General features: G+C 40.5%; 1 protein-coding gene across 3 annotated transcripts in view; it reads right to left on the bottom strand.

Annotated features, from left to right (window-relative positions):
* Positions 1-21,240, bottom strand: part of ATG10 (autophagy related 10) — a 148,518-nt gene that overhangs the window by 118,513 nt on the left and 8,765 nt on the right. For all 3 annotated transcript variants that reach the window (XM_090038195.1, XM_090038197.1, XM_090038196.1), the window contains exon 3: positions 17,545-17,664. In XM_090038195.1, coding sequence (XP_089894321.1) covers positions 17,545-17,664 — 120 coding nt within the window. The remainder of the gene's footprint in view (positions 1-17,544; positions 17,665-21,240) is intronic.

Here is a 21,240-nt window from a genome sequence, read left to right as displayed (position 1 = left end):
AAGTGTCAGCACCTCTTTCATCTGCAGCAGCTAGTTTGACTTTCGCTTTTCATTAAAAAACTGAAACTATACTGGAGACACAAATCACTGAGTTTTTATCTTCTTTTTTTAAAATTAATAAGTGGATGTTGACTGCCAACAGACAAGAAATGTCTGATTTCAGATCATGCTTTTGAAGAGCCCGCTACACAAATATTTTTAAATTGGAAATTTAAATACAGATTCTAATCTCTCAATTTTTTTCCGCCATCGGTAAAAATGCAAATCTTGGAATCACCACTTTTTGTCTACATTTAAAGGATTTTGTGTGCCAATTTAAAAATCTAAGTCTGAACATCTGAGTATTGCATAAATGACACATCTCCAATTAAACCGAAAGGAAAAAAACAACAAACAAACTGGATTTATTGGGTGTCAGATTTATGGTAGTTAGAGTGATGCTATAGCTGTGATGGTCCAGGAATTAGGCAAGAGGCAAGGATTTCTCAGGGTAATATCTTTTATCAAACAACTGCATAGTTGGGATAGAGTTAGACAGGCTTTCGAATGAAAGTCATTCAGATTGATGTCTTCATACCTTTTTCTGACATACCTCTAAGACTGTTTTTATGTCATTACATGCAATTTTAGAGTAAATTAATCCATTCTTTAAAATATATATATATTTTTATATATATATTTATTCATTAATACAGAAATGAGATAGAAATCATAGTTCTATTTTTTTCTTGAAAAATAAGTCTGTAACAGTTGCCTGTCCCCTTATGGGGAGGCACCCTAGTTAGACTGAAGAGCTACAGCTGTGGGAAGGTAAATGAGGGTGTGGCTCACTGAGAAACAAAAATCCCAGCAGGCAAAACCAGTGGGAGAGGTGGAAGAGAAGCACCAGAAGTAGGAGACCTCTGGGCTATGAGCAGGACAAACCGGAGAAAGGAAGACTAATGCCACAGCAAACCCATCCAAAGGCCCAGCACAGTTTTTGTTTGCTTACTTTGTGTGATGAAAGACTGCATATGACTGGGGTAGGCTGGGAGGTGCTCCAGACAGCAAAGGTCAGTGAGTTTAAAGACAACATACTACTGAGACTAGCTGAGAGATGCCCCAGGAAGGGACAAAAGCCTGACTCAAAAGGCCCTGAGGCAGCAGCCTGCTTCAAAGGGCTATAGGCTATACAGGAGGGACAGGATAGGAAGGAAAGGTGGAGGAGTAGCACTCTACATCAAGGAGGAATATACTTCCTCGTTAATTAGCAAGGGGGTAGAGGGGGGGCACTCTGAGGTGCTCTGGGTTAGAGTAAAAGGCAGTCCAGGGGAGAGAGACTTAACGGTGGGAGTCTACTATAGACCTCCCAACCAGGGAGAAGAGCTCGACCAAGAATTCTTAGGTCAGCTCACAGAGGCAGTGAGGGCTAAGGATGTGGTCATCATGGGGGACCTGAACTTCCCAGACATCTGCTGGGAGGAGCAGTCAGCCAAGTCTGATCGCTCACGTCGGTTCTTAGCCAGAGTGCAGGACCTCCATCTAACCCAGGAGGTGCACAGTCCCACCAGGGGAGACGCCTTGTTGGACCTGGTGCTGGCCACGGGTGATGACCTGGTGAGGGGGCTGCGGGTGATGGGCCACCTGGGAGACAGTGATCATCGCTTGCTGGAATTCACCATCCAGCGTAAGGTGGCAAAGGGCTGCAGCAAGGCAACAGCCCTAGACTTTAGGAGGGCTGACTTCAACAAGCTAAGGAGGATCGTTGGGGAAGCACTGAGGACCCAGAGGGGAAGGGAATCAGATGTCGAAGGTGAGTGGTTGCTCCTTAAGGAGACGATCCTCCATGCCCAAAGGGAGGTAATCCCAACAAGGGTCAAAGGGAGCAGGAGGGCACATAAACCCCCATGGCTCACTAAGAGCATCCGGGAATGTCTCCTTGCTAAAAGGGAGGAATATACCCAATGGAGAGATGGGGTCATCACCAAGAAGGACTATGTTACAGTCGCCCGAGGATGTAGGGGGGCAGTCAGGAGGGCCAAGGCAGAGATGGAGATAGGACTAGCTTCCCGGATTAAGGACAATAAGAAGTCCATCTTCAAATACATAGGGGGTAAAAAGAGGGTCCCGGGTAATGTGGGGCCCCTGCAGGACACGATGGGCAACTTAGTCATCACGCCAGATGACAAAGCTAACATATTTAATGATTTCTTTGCCTCTGTCTTCCTAAGTAGGGACCAGTTCAGCCACCTCCCTGCTGGGCCCCCCTCGGGCCCCGGGAGAGACACGCCTGTGCCAGGGGTTAGCGAGGAGTTAGTTAGGGTACTTCTGGAGAGGCTGGACGTGTTCAAGTCTGCTGGTCCGGACGATCTTCACCCTAGGGTTCTACAGGAACTGGCCGAGGTCATTGCGGGACCCCTGGCGCGGCTCTATGAGCACTCGTGGTGCTCTGGCGAGGTGCCGGAGGACTGGAAGAGGGCCAATGTGGTCCCTATCTTCAAAAAGGGAAAAAAAGAGGACCCGGGAAATTACAGGCCAGTTAGTCTTACCTCAATCCCGGGTAAGCTCTTTGAAAAAATTATCCTGGCACACATCCAGGAGGGCCTTGCGGGGGAATGCATGCTCAGGGGCAACCAACATGGGTTCATCAGTGGCAGGTCTTGTCAGACCAACCTGGTGGCCTTTTACGATCAGGTCACCAAATCATTAGACGCAGGGGTTGCTGTGGATGTAGTCTTTCTGGACTTCCGGAAGGCTTTCGACACTGTCTCTCACCCTGTCCTCATCAAAAAGCTGGGAGACTGTGGTGTCGATGCCCACACAGTCAAATGGGTCGCCAGCTGGCTGGAGGGCCGCACCCAGAGGGTGGTAGTGGATGGGTTCTTCTCGACCTGGAAGGACGTGGGCAGTGGGGTTCCGCAGGGCTCGGTCCTCAGGCCCGCACTGTTCAACATCTTCATCAGTGACTTGGATGAGGGGGTAGAAAGCACCCTGTTCAAGTTTGCTGATGACACTAAGATGTGGGGGGATGTGGGTGCACTAGAAGGGTGCAATAGGCTACAAGCTGACCTTGACAGGTTGCAACGGTGGGCGGATGAGAATAGGATGGGGTTTAACACTGATAAGTGCAAGGTGTTGCACATGGGGAGGAAGAACCGGCACCACACTTACAGGTTGGGGAACTCCCCTCTTGCCAGCACGGAGACGGAAAAGGATCTTGGAGTCGTCATTGACTCCACGATGAACATGGGCCGGCAGTGTGGGGAGGCAGTCAAGAAGGCCAACCGTACCCTGTCATGCATCCACAGATGCATCTCGAGCAGGTCCAGGGAGGTGATCCTCCCCCTCTATGCGGCACTGGTCAGGCCGCAGCTGGAGTACTGCGTCCAGTTCTGGGCGCCACACTTCAAGAGGGACGTGGACGATATGGAAAGAGTTCAGAGGAGGGCCACTCGTATGATCAGGGGTCAGCAGGGCAGGCCTTATGAGGAGAGGCTACGGGACCTGAACCTGTTTAGCCTCCACAAGAGAAGGTTAAGGGGGGACCTTGTGGCCTGCTACAAACTGGTCAGGGGGGATCAGCAGGTATTGGGGGAGTCCCTGTTCCCCCGTGCGCTCCCAGGAGTGACCAGGAATAACGGTCACAAGCTGGCGGAGGGTAAGTTTAGATTAGATATTAGGAGGCGCTACTACTTCACAGTCAGGGCGGCTAGGGCCTGGAACCAACTTCCAGGGGAAGTGGTGCAGGCTCCTAGCCTGGGGATTTTTAAAAGGAAGTTAGATGAGCACCTTGCCGGGGTCATCTGACCCCGGTGCTCTTTCCTGCCAAGGCAGGGGGTCGGACTAGATGATCTACCTAGGTCCCTTCCGACTCTAGCTACTATGAAACTATGAAACTATGAAAGTTCCTAAAGAAAAAGAAGTAGCATGAAGAATTAAAAATAGAAAACAATGTTAAAATCTCACGTTAACTTGTCAGGCATGTCTGTCTCAGTTTGATGTCAGCCAAATGGGTTCACAATTAGCATCAAACACCCATTTTTTAAGAACTTAAAAGTACTGATTTCATACAGTAAACAACCTTGATGGCAAAAAATAGTGCAAACAGACATCAAGTTACAACCTCTCTTTTTTGTATCTCGAATACAGGATCATTATGCCAAATTAGGGAGACTCCAATCATGGGCATTACTAGATTTTCTGATCTCAGGTACTGGGAAAATTGTCTTCATTCACCACTACCTTAATGATGCTTGCTTCATAGAAAAGATTAATTTTGTTATGATGGAAGTCAAGGGAGATATGCTGCTGGGATTATGCCTCATCTTAACACTATTACTCTAACTGAACTGTCATACTCAGTTACAAAATCTGAATTAGAACATTTTTTTCATTTGTTTGATGTAGAATTTATTTGTTAATATTAAAGTGACAGCTATGAATGCTATGATAGCAGATAAAAAGTTGAATTCACTCTATGCTAACATCCTAACTATAGGGAGATCACTTTTGGAGGTCATACAGTGTTCTTCTTCAGTTCTCCCAAAGCTTCATAACTAGTTTATATATTTGCTTTGATATTCTTTCTAAGGTTTGTGAAAACTTATTAAGTATATTCTACTGGGTAAAACTGAAGAAAAATCAAAGAATGCTTAAAGATAGAGGAAAACCAAGATCAGAGCGCCACCACCCACAATGACAATCATGCCAGTAGCATGTCATCAAAGCTGCCGACAACTAAATGTGACTGCTGCTAATCAGACTTGCCATGGATACCAAAGTGACACTGTTCTGGTATAGAGAGTTTGAGGGTGGAAAAGAAACATCCCATGTGTATAGATCTTCAAAGGATATTTCACCAAAAAAGACACACTTAAGAATCCAGAGGCTGGGTCCATTTGGGATGTGAATGGTCTCTGCTATAGAAATTTCATTTTTTTAAATATGTTTTTCCAGCTCAAGGAAAGCACATAATGATTATACTGAAGTTTCTTCTAGCCTTTACATTTCTAAGACAATGTCATTCTTTTGTCAAAACAGTTCATAGCAGTACTGGCCAACAAAGCCACACTAGAAATGTTCTTCTATGAACTACCAGGAATCATAGAATCATAGAAAATGAGGGTTGGAAGGGGCCTCAGGAGATCATCTAATCCAACCCCCTGCTCAAAGCAGGACCAGCCCCAACTAGATCACCTCAACCAAAGCTTCAGCTAGCCAGGTCTTAAAACTTCCAAGGATGGAGATACCACCACCACCTCTCTGGGTAACCTGTTCCCGTGTTTTAGTATCCTTCTAGTGAGAAAATTTTTCCTAATTTCTAATCTAAACTTTGCTTGCTGTAAATTGAGACCATTGTTCCTTGTTCTGGCATCTGCCAACACTGAGAACAGTCTAGCTCCATCCTCTGTGGAATCACCCTTCAGGCAGTTGTTAAAGGCTGCTATTAAATCCCCTCCATCTCCTCTTCTCTAGACTAAAAAAAACAAGTTCCCTCAGTCTTTCCTCATAAGTCATGTCCTCCAGTCCCCTCACCATTTTTGTTGCCTTCCACTGGACTCTCTCCAATTTGTCCGCAATCTTTCTGTAAAGGGGGACCAAAAACTGAACACAGTATTCCAGATGTGGCCTCACCAATGCCAAATAGAGGGGAATAATCACTTTCCTTGACCTGCTAGCAATACAGCTTAGCATGCCGTTAGCCTTCTTTGCAGCAAGGGCACACTGGTGGCTCATATTCAGCTTACTGCCTACTGTAACCCCCAGGTCCTTTTCTGCAGAGCTGCTGCCTAGCCAGTCAGCCCTCAACCTGTACTGATGCATGGGATTGTTCTGTCCTAAGTGCAGGACTTTGTACTTGTTCTTGTAGAACCTCATGAAACTTCTTTTGGCCCAATCCTCCAATCTGTCTAGGTCACTCTGAATCCTAGCCCTACTCTCCACCTTATCTACTACTTCCCCCAGCAGACTTGCTGAGGCTGCACTCTATGCCACCTTCCAAGTCACTGATGAAGACATTGAACAAAACCAGCCCCAGGACCGACCCCTAGGGTACTCCACTTCATACTGGCTCCAAACTAGACATCACGCCATTGATTACCACCCTCTGAGCCCAATGCTTCAGCCAGTTTTCTATCAGTCCATTCATCCAGCCCATACTTCCTTAGCTTGCCTGAGCGAAAGTTATGGGAGACCTGTGGTAGCTAGAACCAGAGGGGTTAAATCAAAAAATATATGTTCTTGGAAGCATCTGGTAAGCAGTTAACATTAGCTAATGCAAAGCTTGTAAGTTTGCAACCTGCAAGTGGAAATTGTCTGTCACAATTTAACCAAAATACTGAATCTAACTGTTTGCATTGATCATGGGACCAGTGAGACCCAGAAATAAGCAGAGCTACAAGGTCAGCTGATCTAACAGGTTTTTTTAAAGGTCAAGCCATAACAAGATCTGACCACCTAATATAATCAGCACATTCCAAGGAATCCAGGAATAAAACACTAAGGAGTTGAGCTTAGGCAAGTAATGCTAATTTCATCGTCAAAGTAATATGGTGTAATTTGTTTACTGGGTGAACCTGAGTTCGGGCAGTAACCTTTCACAATAATTTCTAACACCTTTTGATCCCATAGGGTAACAGCTATAGGGCAAGATTGTGAGTGGCTCTAAAACCAACAGATTAGCATAAGAGAAGATATAAAGAAGCACATATGTCAGGTGATCAGCATGAAGGACGGGACGGAAGAACCATCGCTGTACCAAGCCTGGAACACGGACTCCCAGTGTGAGTGAGGACTGGATCCTGACCAAGGGACCTTCCCAGTGACCCCTTGGAGAGTGTTGATCAGGGACGAGTGTTGATCAGGGATGCCTGACTTCGCTGGAACAACTTGGCGCACACCTGGCATAGAGGGACTGCTGACAAGCTGCCAACCCCATGTGGGAACTCTTTGTCATTCTATCTGTTGTTATCATTCACTATTAGCTCTATATTACTGTACTATCTTGTTTGTCGCATTAACCTTTCTGTTAACTGTTGTATGCTAAACTATAAATAAATTTGCCTTTACTTCAGTCCCGACTTGCCTCCTCAATCCCAAACCCAGCAGCCTCATGGCTGATACACTCACAGCGCCTAGCCGGCCTGTGACACAGACCATATCAAAAGCTTTGCTAAAATTAAAGTATACCACATCCGCTGGTCTCCCCACATCCACAGAGCCAGTCATCTCATCACAGTAGGCAATCAGGTTGGTCAACCATGACTTATCCTTGGTGAATCCATGATGACTGTTCCTGATCACCTTCTTCTCCTCCAAGTGCTTAGAAATGGATTCCTTGAGAATCTGCTCCATGATTTTTCCAAAGACTGAAGTGAGGCTGACTGGTCTGTAGTTCTTAAATATGCGTAATACATTTGCCCTTTTCCAATCATCTGGGACCTCTCCTAATCACCATGAGTTTTCAAAGATGATGGTCAATGGCTCTGCAATCTCACCAGCTAATTACGTCAGCACCCTAAGGTGGATCCTGTTCAGGCCCGTGGACTTGCGTGTGTCCAGCTTTTCTAAATAGTCCCTAATCTGTTCTTTCATCACTGTTGGCTGATCACCAACTCCCCACAACCTGTGCTGCCAGGTGCAGTAGTCTGGGAGCTGACCTTACCTGTAAAGACTGAGACGAAGAAGCCATTGAGCACCTTAGCCTTTTCTGCATCCTGTGTCACAAGATTGCTTCCCCCATTTAGTAAAGGACCCACCATTTCCCCGATTCTCCTCTTGCTACTGACATACTTGTAGAAACTGTTCTTGTTACCCTTCACATCAGATGAGACAATTGTCAGATTAACAATCATCAGATTAGATTATCAATTACTAACAGAATCACAGGCTTCTACATGAGCTAAGCATGGCACAAAGTAACACAAATTTAAGCCTCTGCAGTCTTAGAATTTTAAGAAATACAACAAGAAAAATATCCTATTTTTTTCTTAATATTTTATTTTATGTAGGATTCCATCCTCAATTTGGCTTTTACTTTTGTGCTTATACATTTCAATATAGTTTGAGCATGAACTTTCAGATAGCAACCCAGCTAATTCAATGCTGTAGAGGCAGAAAGGACTGCCTTGTGCTGAAGGAAAAGATGGCTCTGTGCAACCAGAGTCCTCCATGTGTGGGTGAGTACAAGGAGACTGAATGGAACAAGAATTGGCCAGTCAGACCTCTTCCTCCCACTAACATGCCAGTCAGCATAGCTGTTCTGAGGAACATACTCTGGCCTGAATACGCATATACCATAGTTCTTCTCTATAGCAACAAGGAAACTGGGAGGGAGATTGTCTCCATGGGTTGCTTTTGGAAGTTGTACTACCTCTTACTCTGGGCATATAGTAAATCCACCACTGAGTCTTTGGTCAATATAAAATACCTGGATGTTTTTCTTTAAATTAATATTCTTTTTAGATGCTGACCCATGCTGGATTCCATTAAGCAAAATTAAAACAATGAAAATAAGTTAGTGCCACTTGTTTAGTTCGTCCTTCATGTTTGTTATCATCCAACAAATACTGCGGTTTTGCAAATGTTTACATTTTTATCATTTTATTTACTTTGCAAAAAAGAGAGTTGCTTTTATTCCAAAAATAATGGTTTTGTTTGGAGAAAAAGTGATTAATTCCTTAGAACAGGATTTTTTTATTCTTTGTTATATATGAAATGGCATGGCTCAACTGTAGGATCATGACATTCTGAATTATGGGAGTGATATGAGACTCAATCCCACATTCTCAAACGGGCAAAATTCCCATTAATTGTAACAGGAATTCTGCCAGCACACATGGGGGCCCATGCCAAAATAAGTACATAACTTTAACCAGCCTAGTTGTAAAGCTTCATACTCCATTTTCTGAAGGCAAAACCAGGTATTCATAATGCTTCAGCATTCCCAACATGCCCATTCCTTCATAAAGTAGCAATGACTGTAGCTTAGAAATGGTTCCACACTGACTCACATTTTCAGCAATACGCATTAGAACTGGGACACACACCACACACAAAGTATTATTATTCTAAGTTACTGCTTCCTCTGGACTACTTAAATAAACAAAGAATTTATAGAGGAAAATCTAGATTCACTTTATTTGTCCTTTAGAATGTGAGCCCTTTGAGAGAGGACTGTCTACATTTTGAGTTTTGTCCAGAGTTTATCATGTTATAACCACTTTACATAAGAATAGATAACAGTAATAATTCTGCCTTAACCTTCAAAAAGTGTGGGCTGAATTAAATTGATGGCAAATAAGGAAACCTCTAATGAAGGCCAGCATTCAAATTCATAGGACTGCTCTGATCTACAACACCATAAGCAAAATATGATTTTGCAGTATTTGAATGGTTTCAGCTGTGATAGAAAATTCATTCCATCATTGTAACTAGAAAAGGTAGGATAAAAAGATAGAATTTCTTTAATCACAACATCTAAATACTGAGTCCTAAACTTGGCTACATACATAGGAATGTGTCATTTTCAAACTGACAAATGTAGAATCAGAATTATAAATGATTAAACAAGGAGGCAAGGTTTTATGACCACATAAATGAGTAAAATCCTACGCCCTCCCAGTCTCTTATTGGCAGGGCTCTTATTGACTCTAATAAGCGCATGACATGGCAGCTCAGAGACAATGTCCATGACCTGAAGAGTATTAACCAAACTCATGTATTTTTCTACTGCTCTTCATTACCTATTCATCTTTTTGGTCATTTTACTGTAACATTAGGAATACAAGAATCCCCACACCATAACAGATTAATAATATATGCTGTCTAGACTGGGATTCATCCAGAGGGTTTCAAAGGAAATCATAAATCAAACCATGATGCACCTGCTTTTTCAATGTGATAGCATGTGGTACATCTTACTGACTTCACCTGGTATCAAGAAACTAATGCAGAGGCCAAGAGTCACAGATGTAGTATCAGAACAGACTACCATAATCTAGACAAGCGGTTTTCAACCTTTTTAGATGCAAAGCACACCTCACTTGACTTGAAGCACACCTTGTTGAGGCACCCCTCCACAACTTTTGTGAATTAAGTAGTACCTCATTTCAAAAACCTCATGTATTTATTACAGTGCTTATCTCCTTGCCAAACAGCCAGGCAGAGGGGGTAAGACAGTAGACAGGCAGAAGTGAGCTTGACCCTACACTTAACTCCTCACACTTTGCAGCACCCTTCAAAAGTTCTCATGGCACTATAGGGTGCCTAAGCACCCTAGTTGAAAATCACTTTTCTAAGGTTACTTTCTACATTACAGAGGCTACAGAATTTTGCCAAAAAAATCATGAACAAGGCTACAAATGCTGGCTGAAGAAAGGCATACATTTAGGTCAACTAGTCTTAAAGACTTCAAATGAAAGAGAATCCATCACACCCCCAGGTAAATTTTTTTCCAGTGGTTAATCAACATCACTGAAGAAAACGTGTGTCTTAATTCTAGTCTGAATCCATCTATCTTCTGCTTCCAGGATCTGGACCATATTTTGCCTTCCTCTGAAAAATTAAAGGGTTCATGACCATAAGAATGCCTCTCTCAGTATTAAACTATGATCAACCACTTACCATTCCCTTAATAGATTAACAAAATAGACTGAGCTTCTTCACTCTTTCACTGTAAAATGGGTTTTTGTTAAACCTAAAACATTTTTGTAACTCTTTCTGAGCCTTTTCTAGTTTGGCAACTTGTTTTTAAAGTGTGGATATCAAAAGTGAATGTGTTTTTTTGTTTGTTTGTTTTTTCCCAGCAGAGGTCTCCCCAACTAAAGCCACATACTCTAGTAAAATTACTTCCCATTTCCATTTCATACTCCCTGCTTTCACCTCCAATATTGTATTTATTTATTTATTGCTATTTTATTTATATGCCACCCTTCCTAACAAAGGTGCAAGGAATCTTACAATAAGAGGGCAAAATAACTGCAAAACAGGAGAGCAACAAGAGAACAAAACAACTTACAAGGGAACTAGAATATCCACATAAAACAGAAACCTCCTTAAATGCTATCTCAGCGTAACTTTGTTTGCTAAACACCTGCCCGAATAAGAAGATCTTCAGCACTTCCAGATGTCCAGGGTTTGGCTCTGGCAGGCCTCAGAAGGGAGAGAGTTCCAGAGCTGAGGAGAAACTGCTGAGAACAACCTCCCAAGCATTTTCATCAAGCAGACTTGACACGGTACTTGCAGGAGGTTGCTCCTGGCTGACCTAAGGGATGGCAATGGGTATAAGGAAAGAGGTGGTCAATTAGGCAACTAGGGATCAGACCATTTAGGGCCTTATAGGACAAAACCAACTCCTTGAATTGCAGCAGGAAAGCTATTGGGAGGCAGTGTAGATTCTGGAACACTGGAGTTCTATGCACCTGACGACCCATGCCATCAGAAGGCAAGCCACTCTCTTCTGCACCAGCAGCAGGTTCCAGACCAGTGGTGGACAAAGTATGGTCTGCATGGGGCCAAGCCCCACCCTACACTCCTGCCCACACCCACCCCATGCCTACTGATGGCACTGCCCTGGCACCAGCTAGCATGCACAGCTTCCCAGTGGGACTACTCCTGCTGCTGCTGTAGCCACCCAGATACTACTCAGCTCTCCCCACCTCCAGCCGCTCCTCCTCCTCTTGCCTCTGCTGCACCACTCCAGGCATGAGGGAAGCTGCAGCTGGGTGGTTCTTCCCCCAATGTATAGGGCTCCACGTCCAGCCACCTTCCACCCACTCTACCCACCCAGAAGCAGGTGACACCACAGGGACAGCCATAGACCAGAACACACTGCACTGCACTGCATGGGCCAACTCTGTTGCACACACCCCAACCTCCTTTCCCCTACCCCCAGCTGTCACCCGGGACTTAGCACGCAGGCAGCTCCCCCTGTGTATACCCGTGTGCACAATCCCCCCTCCCTGCCCCCCTCCACACACACCATATACAAGAGTAAGACTTTATTTTGAGCTATTATGCAAGCATCTATATACACTTCTCAAAAAACAAAGCAGGATAAAAGTATTTTTAAAATAAAATTAAAATACTTTATAGTAGATGTTTGATTTTTAGTATATGATTTGTTTTTATCTATAATTTGTTAAAACTGTATCTTGAAATATTTTGTGTGCAGCCCTCTACAGCTCACCAAAACCATCACCTCTGCCTTGTTTGGATCCAGTTTTAAATAGTTCACCCTATTCGGTCCTCAAATGCAGCCAGGTACTGGTAAAGGACTGAGACTGGTAACATCCAAGGGTCAACCTAAAATAATTCATCAATTAATTTGATCTATTTGCTTGAAGACTCATATAAAATTGACAAATTTGTTGTTGCTAATGTTAGTAATTGGTAACTGTTTCAGTATTTTAAGTGATTTCTAGTCATGCATTTTATACTTGTTTATGTATAACAGTGTTATACTATATCATATTAGAGCAAACTAAAAACAAACAAAAATTAAATAATTTAGCTTCTTTGCAATCTCAGTATCTTCTACAGCATTTTGCTGTACTGTAGAACACTAACTGATTCATTCAATACTATCTCATTTCTGAAGTGCTTTTAATTTTTTTTGGTTCAGTGACCTAAATGCAAATTACACTCATGTAATAATCAGCTTTATTCTATTTCTTTCCATCTTTAACAATTTTCAAATTTCCTTTTCATTTCCATCTTGTCTGCCAAAACTTAAGTTCTGTCCTCTTAGCCTCCAGAGCCATTTATTCATATCTTTGTGGCCCGCTTATACTCATGTACCCTGGCATGTAACCATACAAGGTTTCTTCTTTGCCTTTTATGCTGTTTGTTATTGTTGTTCCAGGCTATTCATAGCTCATCGTTCTCTAATAAGGTGTTCTTAAGCAGCTTCCTTGCTGATTCTATGGACTTTAATTTCCCAACTCTTCCCTTCAGGCTGTTTCTAATTAATTACCTCCATTTTTTTTGTTTTTTTCTTTGAAATTCATGAAGTTCAGCATCACAATACCATACCCTAGTATGAACTCTCCTATGAGAATATCTAACTGAATTATATTATGGACACTGTAACTTAGTGGCACAACTACACTTACTTCTTCAGCAACCAGAAAAAACCTGGGGGTTACAGTGGACAACAAGCTGAATATGAGCCAAAAGTATGTCTTGTTGCAAAGAAGGCTAATGGCATATTGGGCTGTCTTAGTACGAGTGCTGCCAGGAGATTGAGGGAAGTGATTCTCTCACTTTACTCAGCACTGGTGAGGCCACATCTGGAGTACTGTGTCCAGTTTTGGGGACCCCCACTACAGAAAGAATGTGGACAAATTGGATAACCCAGCAGAGGATAACAGAAATGGTTAGCGGGCTGGGGCACGTGACTTACAAGCAGAGATCCTGTTTTTCTCTGATGAAAAAAATCCCCAATTTTCAGATTTAAAAACATAACCCAAAATCCACTAATATCTATATAGTTATTTTAATATCAATACAAATATATCTATATATTAGTAGTGTTTCATTTTAATCAGGGAAAATGTGGATTTTGGGTTACTTTTTTAATCTGAAAATTGGGGATTTTTTTTTATCAGAGAAAACCAGGATCTCTGCTTATGAGGAAAGGCTGAGGGAACTGGGCTTATTTAGTCTGCAGAAGAAAAGGCTCGTTTAATGGCAGCCTTCAACTACCTGAAGGGCAATTTCAGAGAGGATGGAGCTAGACTTTTCTCAGTGGTGACAGATAACAGAATAAGGAGCAATGGTCTTAAGTTGCAGAAAAGGAAGTGTAGATTAGATATTAGGTAAAGTTTTCTCAGTAGGAGAGTCGTAAAACACTGGAACAGGTTACCCAGACCACGTCTACATGAGACACTAACAGCACAACCGTTACTATGTAGTTATTTAGTACTCATATAAACAAGTACTAAATGAATGTGCAGTAACTGGAGTTACTGCACAGTAGCACTGAGGAATGGCTTTTTGTGACACTGACTACGCAGTACCCTGAGTCTACTGTGCAGAAGCATCATGTCACACTTTCTGCCAAGCAGTGGTACTGAGCAGTAGCCACGGGCTATTGGGCAATCAGCGTCTTGTGTTGATGCAACCCCAGAGAGGTTGCAGAATCTCCATCCTTGGGGGTTTTTAAGACTCAGCTAGACAAAGCCTTGGCTGGGATGATCTAGTTGTAGAGTTTCAAGGGCTTTCTAGTTTGGCAACACATACATAAAGGACACAAGAAGCCAAGTAGAGCAGACTCGTATGTAGAGAACAGTTATTGCCCAGGAGGAGAAAAAAAAAATGATGGAGTGCGTTTAGGAATAAAAATGGTATTAGCATAAAAATCTCACATCATGAGAATACTGCTGTAATAGTAGCAATGAAATGCTGGTTCCAAATCTGAATAGCAATAGCTATGACTATACAATGATCAGACTCTCATGATTTGTCATGGATTCTACATTTTCATGGATTCTGTACTTTAAACAAAAAAGCCACGACTTCTCAATGGTTCTTCGTGGAGCATCTTTAACTTTCTGAATATACAAAGAAAATGTTTCCAGTCCTGATGGTTGTAAATATAACATTTTAATCATAAACCACATAGAACTCAATCCCAGGCTGCCTTCTTAAGTCCTATCGTACAACTGTTCTTCTGTAGAACATTTGGCTGTAATATGGTGTAATAGATTTCCTATGATTTATGAATTATAAATCAAACACTATCAAAATAAAACCCATTTGAAAATCTATCAATTTTCCTCTTTGAATATCGTATTTTAATATACTGCTAAAACTTTATATTTTTAAAAAATATGGTCATGACTTATCTTTCACGCTGACTTCTTTCATTTTTGTCATAATAACACAATGATTTTAGCAATTATTTTGGTCACAACAGTTAACCTTAGGGATGATAAAATGAAAATACTGGAAGTAGTCAAGACGTATCAAAATCTTTTGTAACAGGAGCAATCGGTGATTTCCATATTCTAAGCATAAAATTAAAAGCACCCCCCTCAAAGGGCTGGACTAGTTTACTTAAGCTGATTTGCTCTTCTCCTGCCTTTTTCACTTGGAAAGTGCTATTTTTTACTTAACCCTATACCATATCAATTGTTAATAGGAAGTGTCTCTATTCAATTACAGTGTTTCTCAACACTTAATTGGCTCCCTCACTCCACCATATTCTAGTTTAAATAATTCCCAGCTCTGTAACTCCCCGCCTCTTGAGGCCCACCAGAGCCTGAGCCTGGACATCTTTTACAAGTGCCATAAAACCATCCTATTCGGGCATTCAGCAAACAAAGCTAAGCTGGGATATTGCTTATAGGGGTTCTGCTTTATGTTGATACTCATTTTTTAAATTGCTTTGTTTTCCTGTTCATTCTCCTCTCCTCTCTTGTTCCTTTTCCTGTTTCATAAATGATTCTATCCTCTTAATCCAAGCCCCCTGGAACTTTTGTTGGGAAGGGCAGAATACAAAGCAAAAAATAAATAAATAGCAGCCTGGTTCCCTTTTAATTCTAAGAGCTTCCACTTGATCTAGAGTCTCTCTTAGTCAGAACACTATCTAATGCTTGATAAGAAAAATTAAAATTCAGCAACATCTTCCATGCAGTTGGACTTCTTGCTCCATGGAACTCAAATGCAATGGAGGCCTTGGACTTAAGTGTTCCTCCTAATGTCCTAGGTTTCAGCATCTAGATCCTTTTTTCCTGAACTCCTCTATGTCTTTGATGCTACCAAGATAAAAGACTCCTTCCCAATGCTTATCAAAATATTATTTGCATGCCTTGTAATAACTGACACCTTTATACTTAACTGGCAAGTTCCCCAATGGCTCTTACAGGATTCAAGCAGCGTACCTATTCCTTAGCTGAGCATCTCCCCTGTAGCCTGTTTACTGGATCCCAAGTCAACAATCACCTTATTTTGCAACTCTTACTGTATCAGCCTAAACCAATCAAACTAAATGGGGTCTACCTAAGAATGTTTTACACTCTTGACCATTTTTTTTAAATTTAAGAAGTGCTGTTACTAATGAGGTATGTTTGATGACAGATAATAAGACAGGCAAAAACCTCTTAAAACATATTAAATAGTACATTCTGGGATCCTGAAGTAATACATCAATATTCTCGGATATTAGAAACTTTAAAACTTTGTACAGCTCTTCTTGTCTTGTGACTTTCTGTAGCATTGTTTTGAGGTGGATTAAATCATTTAGAAATATGCTGATTCAAAACATCTTTTCCATGAGAAAAGGAAACTCGATACAGTATAATCAAAAGTACCAATATTTGGCTAAACTGTCAGTTTCTATTAAACAACGATTCAGTACATAAGATCTGATGGGATTAAAGTAGGCCATCAGAGTTGTGAGAGAAAACCACCATTCATGGCACATGCTGTGAGCCATCACTTTTCAAAAATATTAAAATTTGCCAAAAGGTAAATTTAAAGCATTTTGGTTGTAATTTAAATATCACTCTTAATATTCTGGTGGCTGTTACCTATCAAACACACATTATGTGATGGTACTGACAATTTTGTAGAATCCAATTTATGTCAAGTTTAAATATTACAGAAATGGAAACAAAATTCATTAAACTGGTTTAAACTATAGAATATAAAAACACTCATCTCAGACTGGATATCTTGATATTGAGAGTACTTGGTAAAGATAAACATACTAGTGAAGAAACTGTGAAGAAACTGACACTCTTAAAGGAAAAAGTTATTTTTGCTAGTTCAACACTGATTATTTTAAGCCAATCATAAATCAAGATTTTCCTCATGTACATAATCAGGCACACAACAAGGCAAAAACTTTCTATTGTTTCCTACTGACTGGTCGATAATACAGAAGAGTGATATAACCTTACTTCCTAACAAAAGAAAGAAAAGTGGGTTCTTTTCCCCTCAAGACCTCCAACTCTAATTCAACTTAATAAAAGTTAGTTTACACAAATCTCAGCACCATATAATTATGAATCAAACCCATAGTAGATGATTTCTAGATATCCCTCAGGTAAGTATGTAGTATGAATATAACAATTCATGTACTAACTTATTTTTTCAGTAAATTTCAAGATATATTGTGCCTCAAGGTAAATATTGACTCCAGATTTTGCCTTGAGTAATATTTACCTCTGAGTTAAATATTGATGTTCAGTCCTTTTTTTACAAAAATCAGTATTATTTGAATGTTGTTAGAGTATGGTTCAAATAAATACCATCCTTCCATGATAAGAATATACATATATTTTATAAAGCTTTGTAGTCTATCATTTTCTTTCCCAGTTGCTCCCCAGTTTCCATTGCCAATAAAGATGTACACAAGAAAGAGTGGGATAGGGATTATATGAAAAATTGTTCAAACCCACTGATACATTCAACACCCAAAATCTTTCAGGACATACTAGTATGCAAGGTAACAAAACAGGTTTTCTTTGTGTTGTAGAATACACTTTAAAAGATGTTTTTGCTCAGAATCTATTTTATATACACAAATTAAAGGCTATAAATACAGAAAGCTATTCTTACCTCAAAATGTGTAAATGATATTTGTTCCTCAATCTCATTAACATGCTGTCTGAGATCTGGTGGGATGTTTCTGTTTTTTATTTGGAAGTGTGTTTTACTCATATAACCATCGGGAAAGTCCTGTGCTCAGAAAACAAAAGAAAAATATTTTTGTAACCAATTAAAATACATTTCTAAATGCCATCATCATTCTATGGCATAAAATATTAAGTCACAAGTTTAGAACCTACTTGTGATGGGTGCCAAGTGCCCTGCTTTAGAGGAAGTCAAACACCTCCTTAATGAAAATAATATGGGATACAGCTGCTATTGATGAACTGACTTATTTAATCAGTGGTAGATACTTGGCTACCAAAAGGAAGTTCTTGGAAGACATTATGCTGAGGTCTGGAGGGAGATAAAATGCCAAATCCACAGGTACAATGTACAGGGGGCAGAAATAAGCAATAGGACACAAATGGAAGAATTACATGGCAGGAATAATGTTTAATATCCGAAATACAACTTTTTTTCCAGAAGCAGAATCATAACAGTAAAATTTCATGTATGAGCTTTGTACAATTCAGTTTTTTATGAACTAATATACATGGTAGGTGGAATTAAATGTATTGGATGAAAATATAATCAGAATTAGATTGCTGATAATGACATAACCTATTAATCTTCTTAAGGCAACTTACAGATCAAAAGACTCTTCCACTTGTCTTGGTAAGGATGAAAAAGCAGAGAAGAAAGATTGAAGCCCATTTTGCAATAAAGCCCTTGGAAACCAATTCAATCTACATCTGATGCCAATCTTTCCATATGTAAAAGAGTACAACTAGGAAAAGGGCAGTTTCATGGTATGAAGATAACCCATAGAAAAACAGTGACAACAGAACAGGAGTCGCCACTAGCTTAAATAGGATTGTTAGCTGACACCATCTGGAGGTTTCTGCACAATGTTGATACTCTGATTTCATGCAAGCCCACCAAGTAGACATGCTATGAGACATCATTCATTCACAGGTTCAACTTATCCTAGTAATTTGCTAGTCACCCACACCAAAATAAGTCTTTTGTCATGTATCTGTAGCAGTGGTTTGGACCTACATACCAATGTCAATGTAGCTAGACTAGGGCAAATTTCCCAAATCATGGCAAACCTATGGAGTTAACTTGGTCTCATTTTCCTTCCTAGGTTTCATAAACTCACACATAGGAGTTCAGTACTGGATAAAAGAGATCAAATATACATTAAACACGTCACTTGTTTGCTAACTAAATGATCAAAACTAGTTTCATATTCTTTTTTTATTTAAAAAAAAAGCATACCTTTTTTTAAACAAAAGCATAGCTTAAGTATTTTCAGTACATGGGCTTTTATGCCACTGCCTCGTACAGAAAATACTTCAAAGCTGCCCCATAAGGGGCACTGGAAAGAAGACTGTGACCCAGACAAGCATCTCCTCCCAGAATGCATCCACTGGATGTTGAGAGCATTCCTCTACTGCATTCTTTAATTCTGAGCTCGATCTAAGGGTTAGTGTGAGAGAAGACAGACAGGGGCACGCACCCTTCCTCTCCATATTCTCCACACTGTTTATCACAGTCCTCCCCATTCCATGTGGTCTGCTATTGCAAAAGGTCCTTGCACAGGAATGGGGAGACACTTTTTGTGAGCCTCTTCACACCCTGAGCTAAGAGTAAACATATGGCAACATTGTTAAGGTTTTCTCAGTTACAAATAAGGGATGGAAACAAAATTTAATATTGTATTTTTGAGAATGTAAATATGCAGAAAGGCAACAGAGCTACATGGAAAACAATGAACAAGAGCTGCATGCTGAAGACTTATTTCTTGAAGGAAACAAATAAATTGGGGTTTTATTAGCTGTTTTATTATGTTTTATTTTAGACAAACAAACACAGAAAGCATATGTGCAACATCTGATGTAAAAGGATTCTATTCAAAATAGTCTCTGTACAAAACTCATTAATGTAGCATTAAATTGCTTGACAAGGCTGCAAATTTAACTATAATTTAACTCTTTGGTTAATCTATCATTTCTGACATGGTTTATTCCATTTATTCTGATCTTTAAATCAATGGGTGTTCCATTCTGACACATTAGTTCAGTCTTTTCAATAAAATTAGATTATATATAACAACAGCATCTGTTATGAGCTATTTGTGTACTTTGTTCTTATCAAGTTTCATACCTGAAATAAGATAACACCAGTTAAAAGTTTACTGACAAAAATACATATAAGCACAAATCACTTTATGAGAAATTACCTTGCTCTCAACTTCTCTTCCAGCCATGCTACACACACACACACACACACACACACACACACACACACACACACACACACACACACACACGTGTGAGAGAGAGAGAGATCTATAGAGAGGTCTCTTATCTCACTAAATCTCAGTGGGCCAAACTCACTGAGAGTATAAGCTCTCAAAACCATGCCGGATGTCCCTAGTAGCAGGATCAGTTAAACCCTCAGTTATGAAGTACTTTAAAGTGCAAACCCAAAAGTAGGAGCAGTAATTAAGAAATCAGGCCTGCCTGTAATAGGCAAGAAGTCCACTTAGTTAGAGGCTCTCTGAAGAAAATCCTGTTTGTAGAGTTTCAAGGGCTTTCTACTTCTCTGGCAGAGCAGTAGAAAAAACATCACCTGCTATCATAGGTGTGAATTGTTCTGGGGACACTATTGCCTTTGAGGGAGCAGGAGTAGGTACCTGGTAGATACCAATTTTCCTAAGTGAAGAAACTCAAGCTCTGAATGCTTGCAGCCTCCAGTGTTCAAATTACATGGAAGACGTTGAGACAGCCAGAGATACATTGATCTAGTAACCTTTGTATTTTACACCAGTGGGGGGGGGGGTTGCCTCTTGACAACACCAGGGGTAGAATATCCAAGAAAAATAAGCATCTTCTCTGTCTCAGTGTCGTTCTGGTACTTCAACTTTATACCAGTATATTTTTTATAATTTGTGCATAAACAGTTAATCAATCATTCTGAAAGGACGCCTCTCTTTAAAATGGAATAATCCATATGCCTCCTACTCAACTCACCTTATTTCATACCAACTCACCTTATTTCATACCACAAGCAGCATATCGTAAATAGATACAATGACTGTAGACTCTGACATGGTTATTTAGACTGCAGTAACTTAACTGCATATGAAAAAATTAAATGAACACAAATGCAGGGCTGGCTTTGGTAGATCACACCTAATGTGTGTGACATATAGTATTACTCTGCAATTCAGCTCCAACCAGCAGGTGTATAAGTGATTTACTTCTGGCTTAAATACAGCTTTCCTTTTAAAAGACAGGATTATAAAAATAAAACAATAGGGAGTTTCTTTCTACACGTATAAATAAAATATTTTGTTAGAACCAGAAGAATTTATGACATGGCAGCCTATTTGACATAAAATGTAGATGTTTTGTCATTTATTTTCTACTGATTTTAAAAGAGCATAGTTTTACAGTTCTGACTTACTTGTGAAGCCTCACTGACATGCATAGAACAATTTCTTTGAGTATGGAATCGATGAAATGGAGGAATGAGCTCTAAGTAAACTACATCCGGAAAATCAAGAGTATACCAATCTTTTCAAAAGCTAGGCATTAAAAAAAACCCAACGTTCTCCTAACCATTCTACTTCGAGACACTCATCTCTTTCAAGGG

Source organism: Crocodylus siamensis, chromosome 3 (genome assembly GCF_052110815.1).
Source record: "Crocodylus siamensis isolate JL-2025a chromosome 3, ASM5211081v1, whole genome shotgun sequence".
In the NCBI taxonomy this organism is placed as follows: domain Eukaryota; kingdom Metazoa; phylum Chordata; order Crocodylia; family Crocodylidae; genus Crocodylus; species Crocodylus siamensis.
Note: the sequence above shows the minus strand (reverse complement) of the source record. Positions and strands in the feature narration are given on the sequence as shown.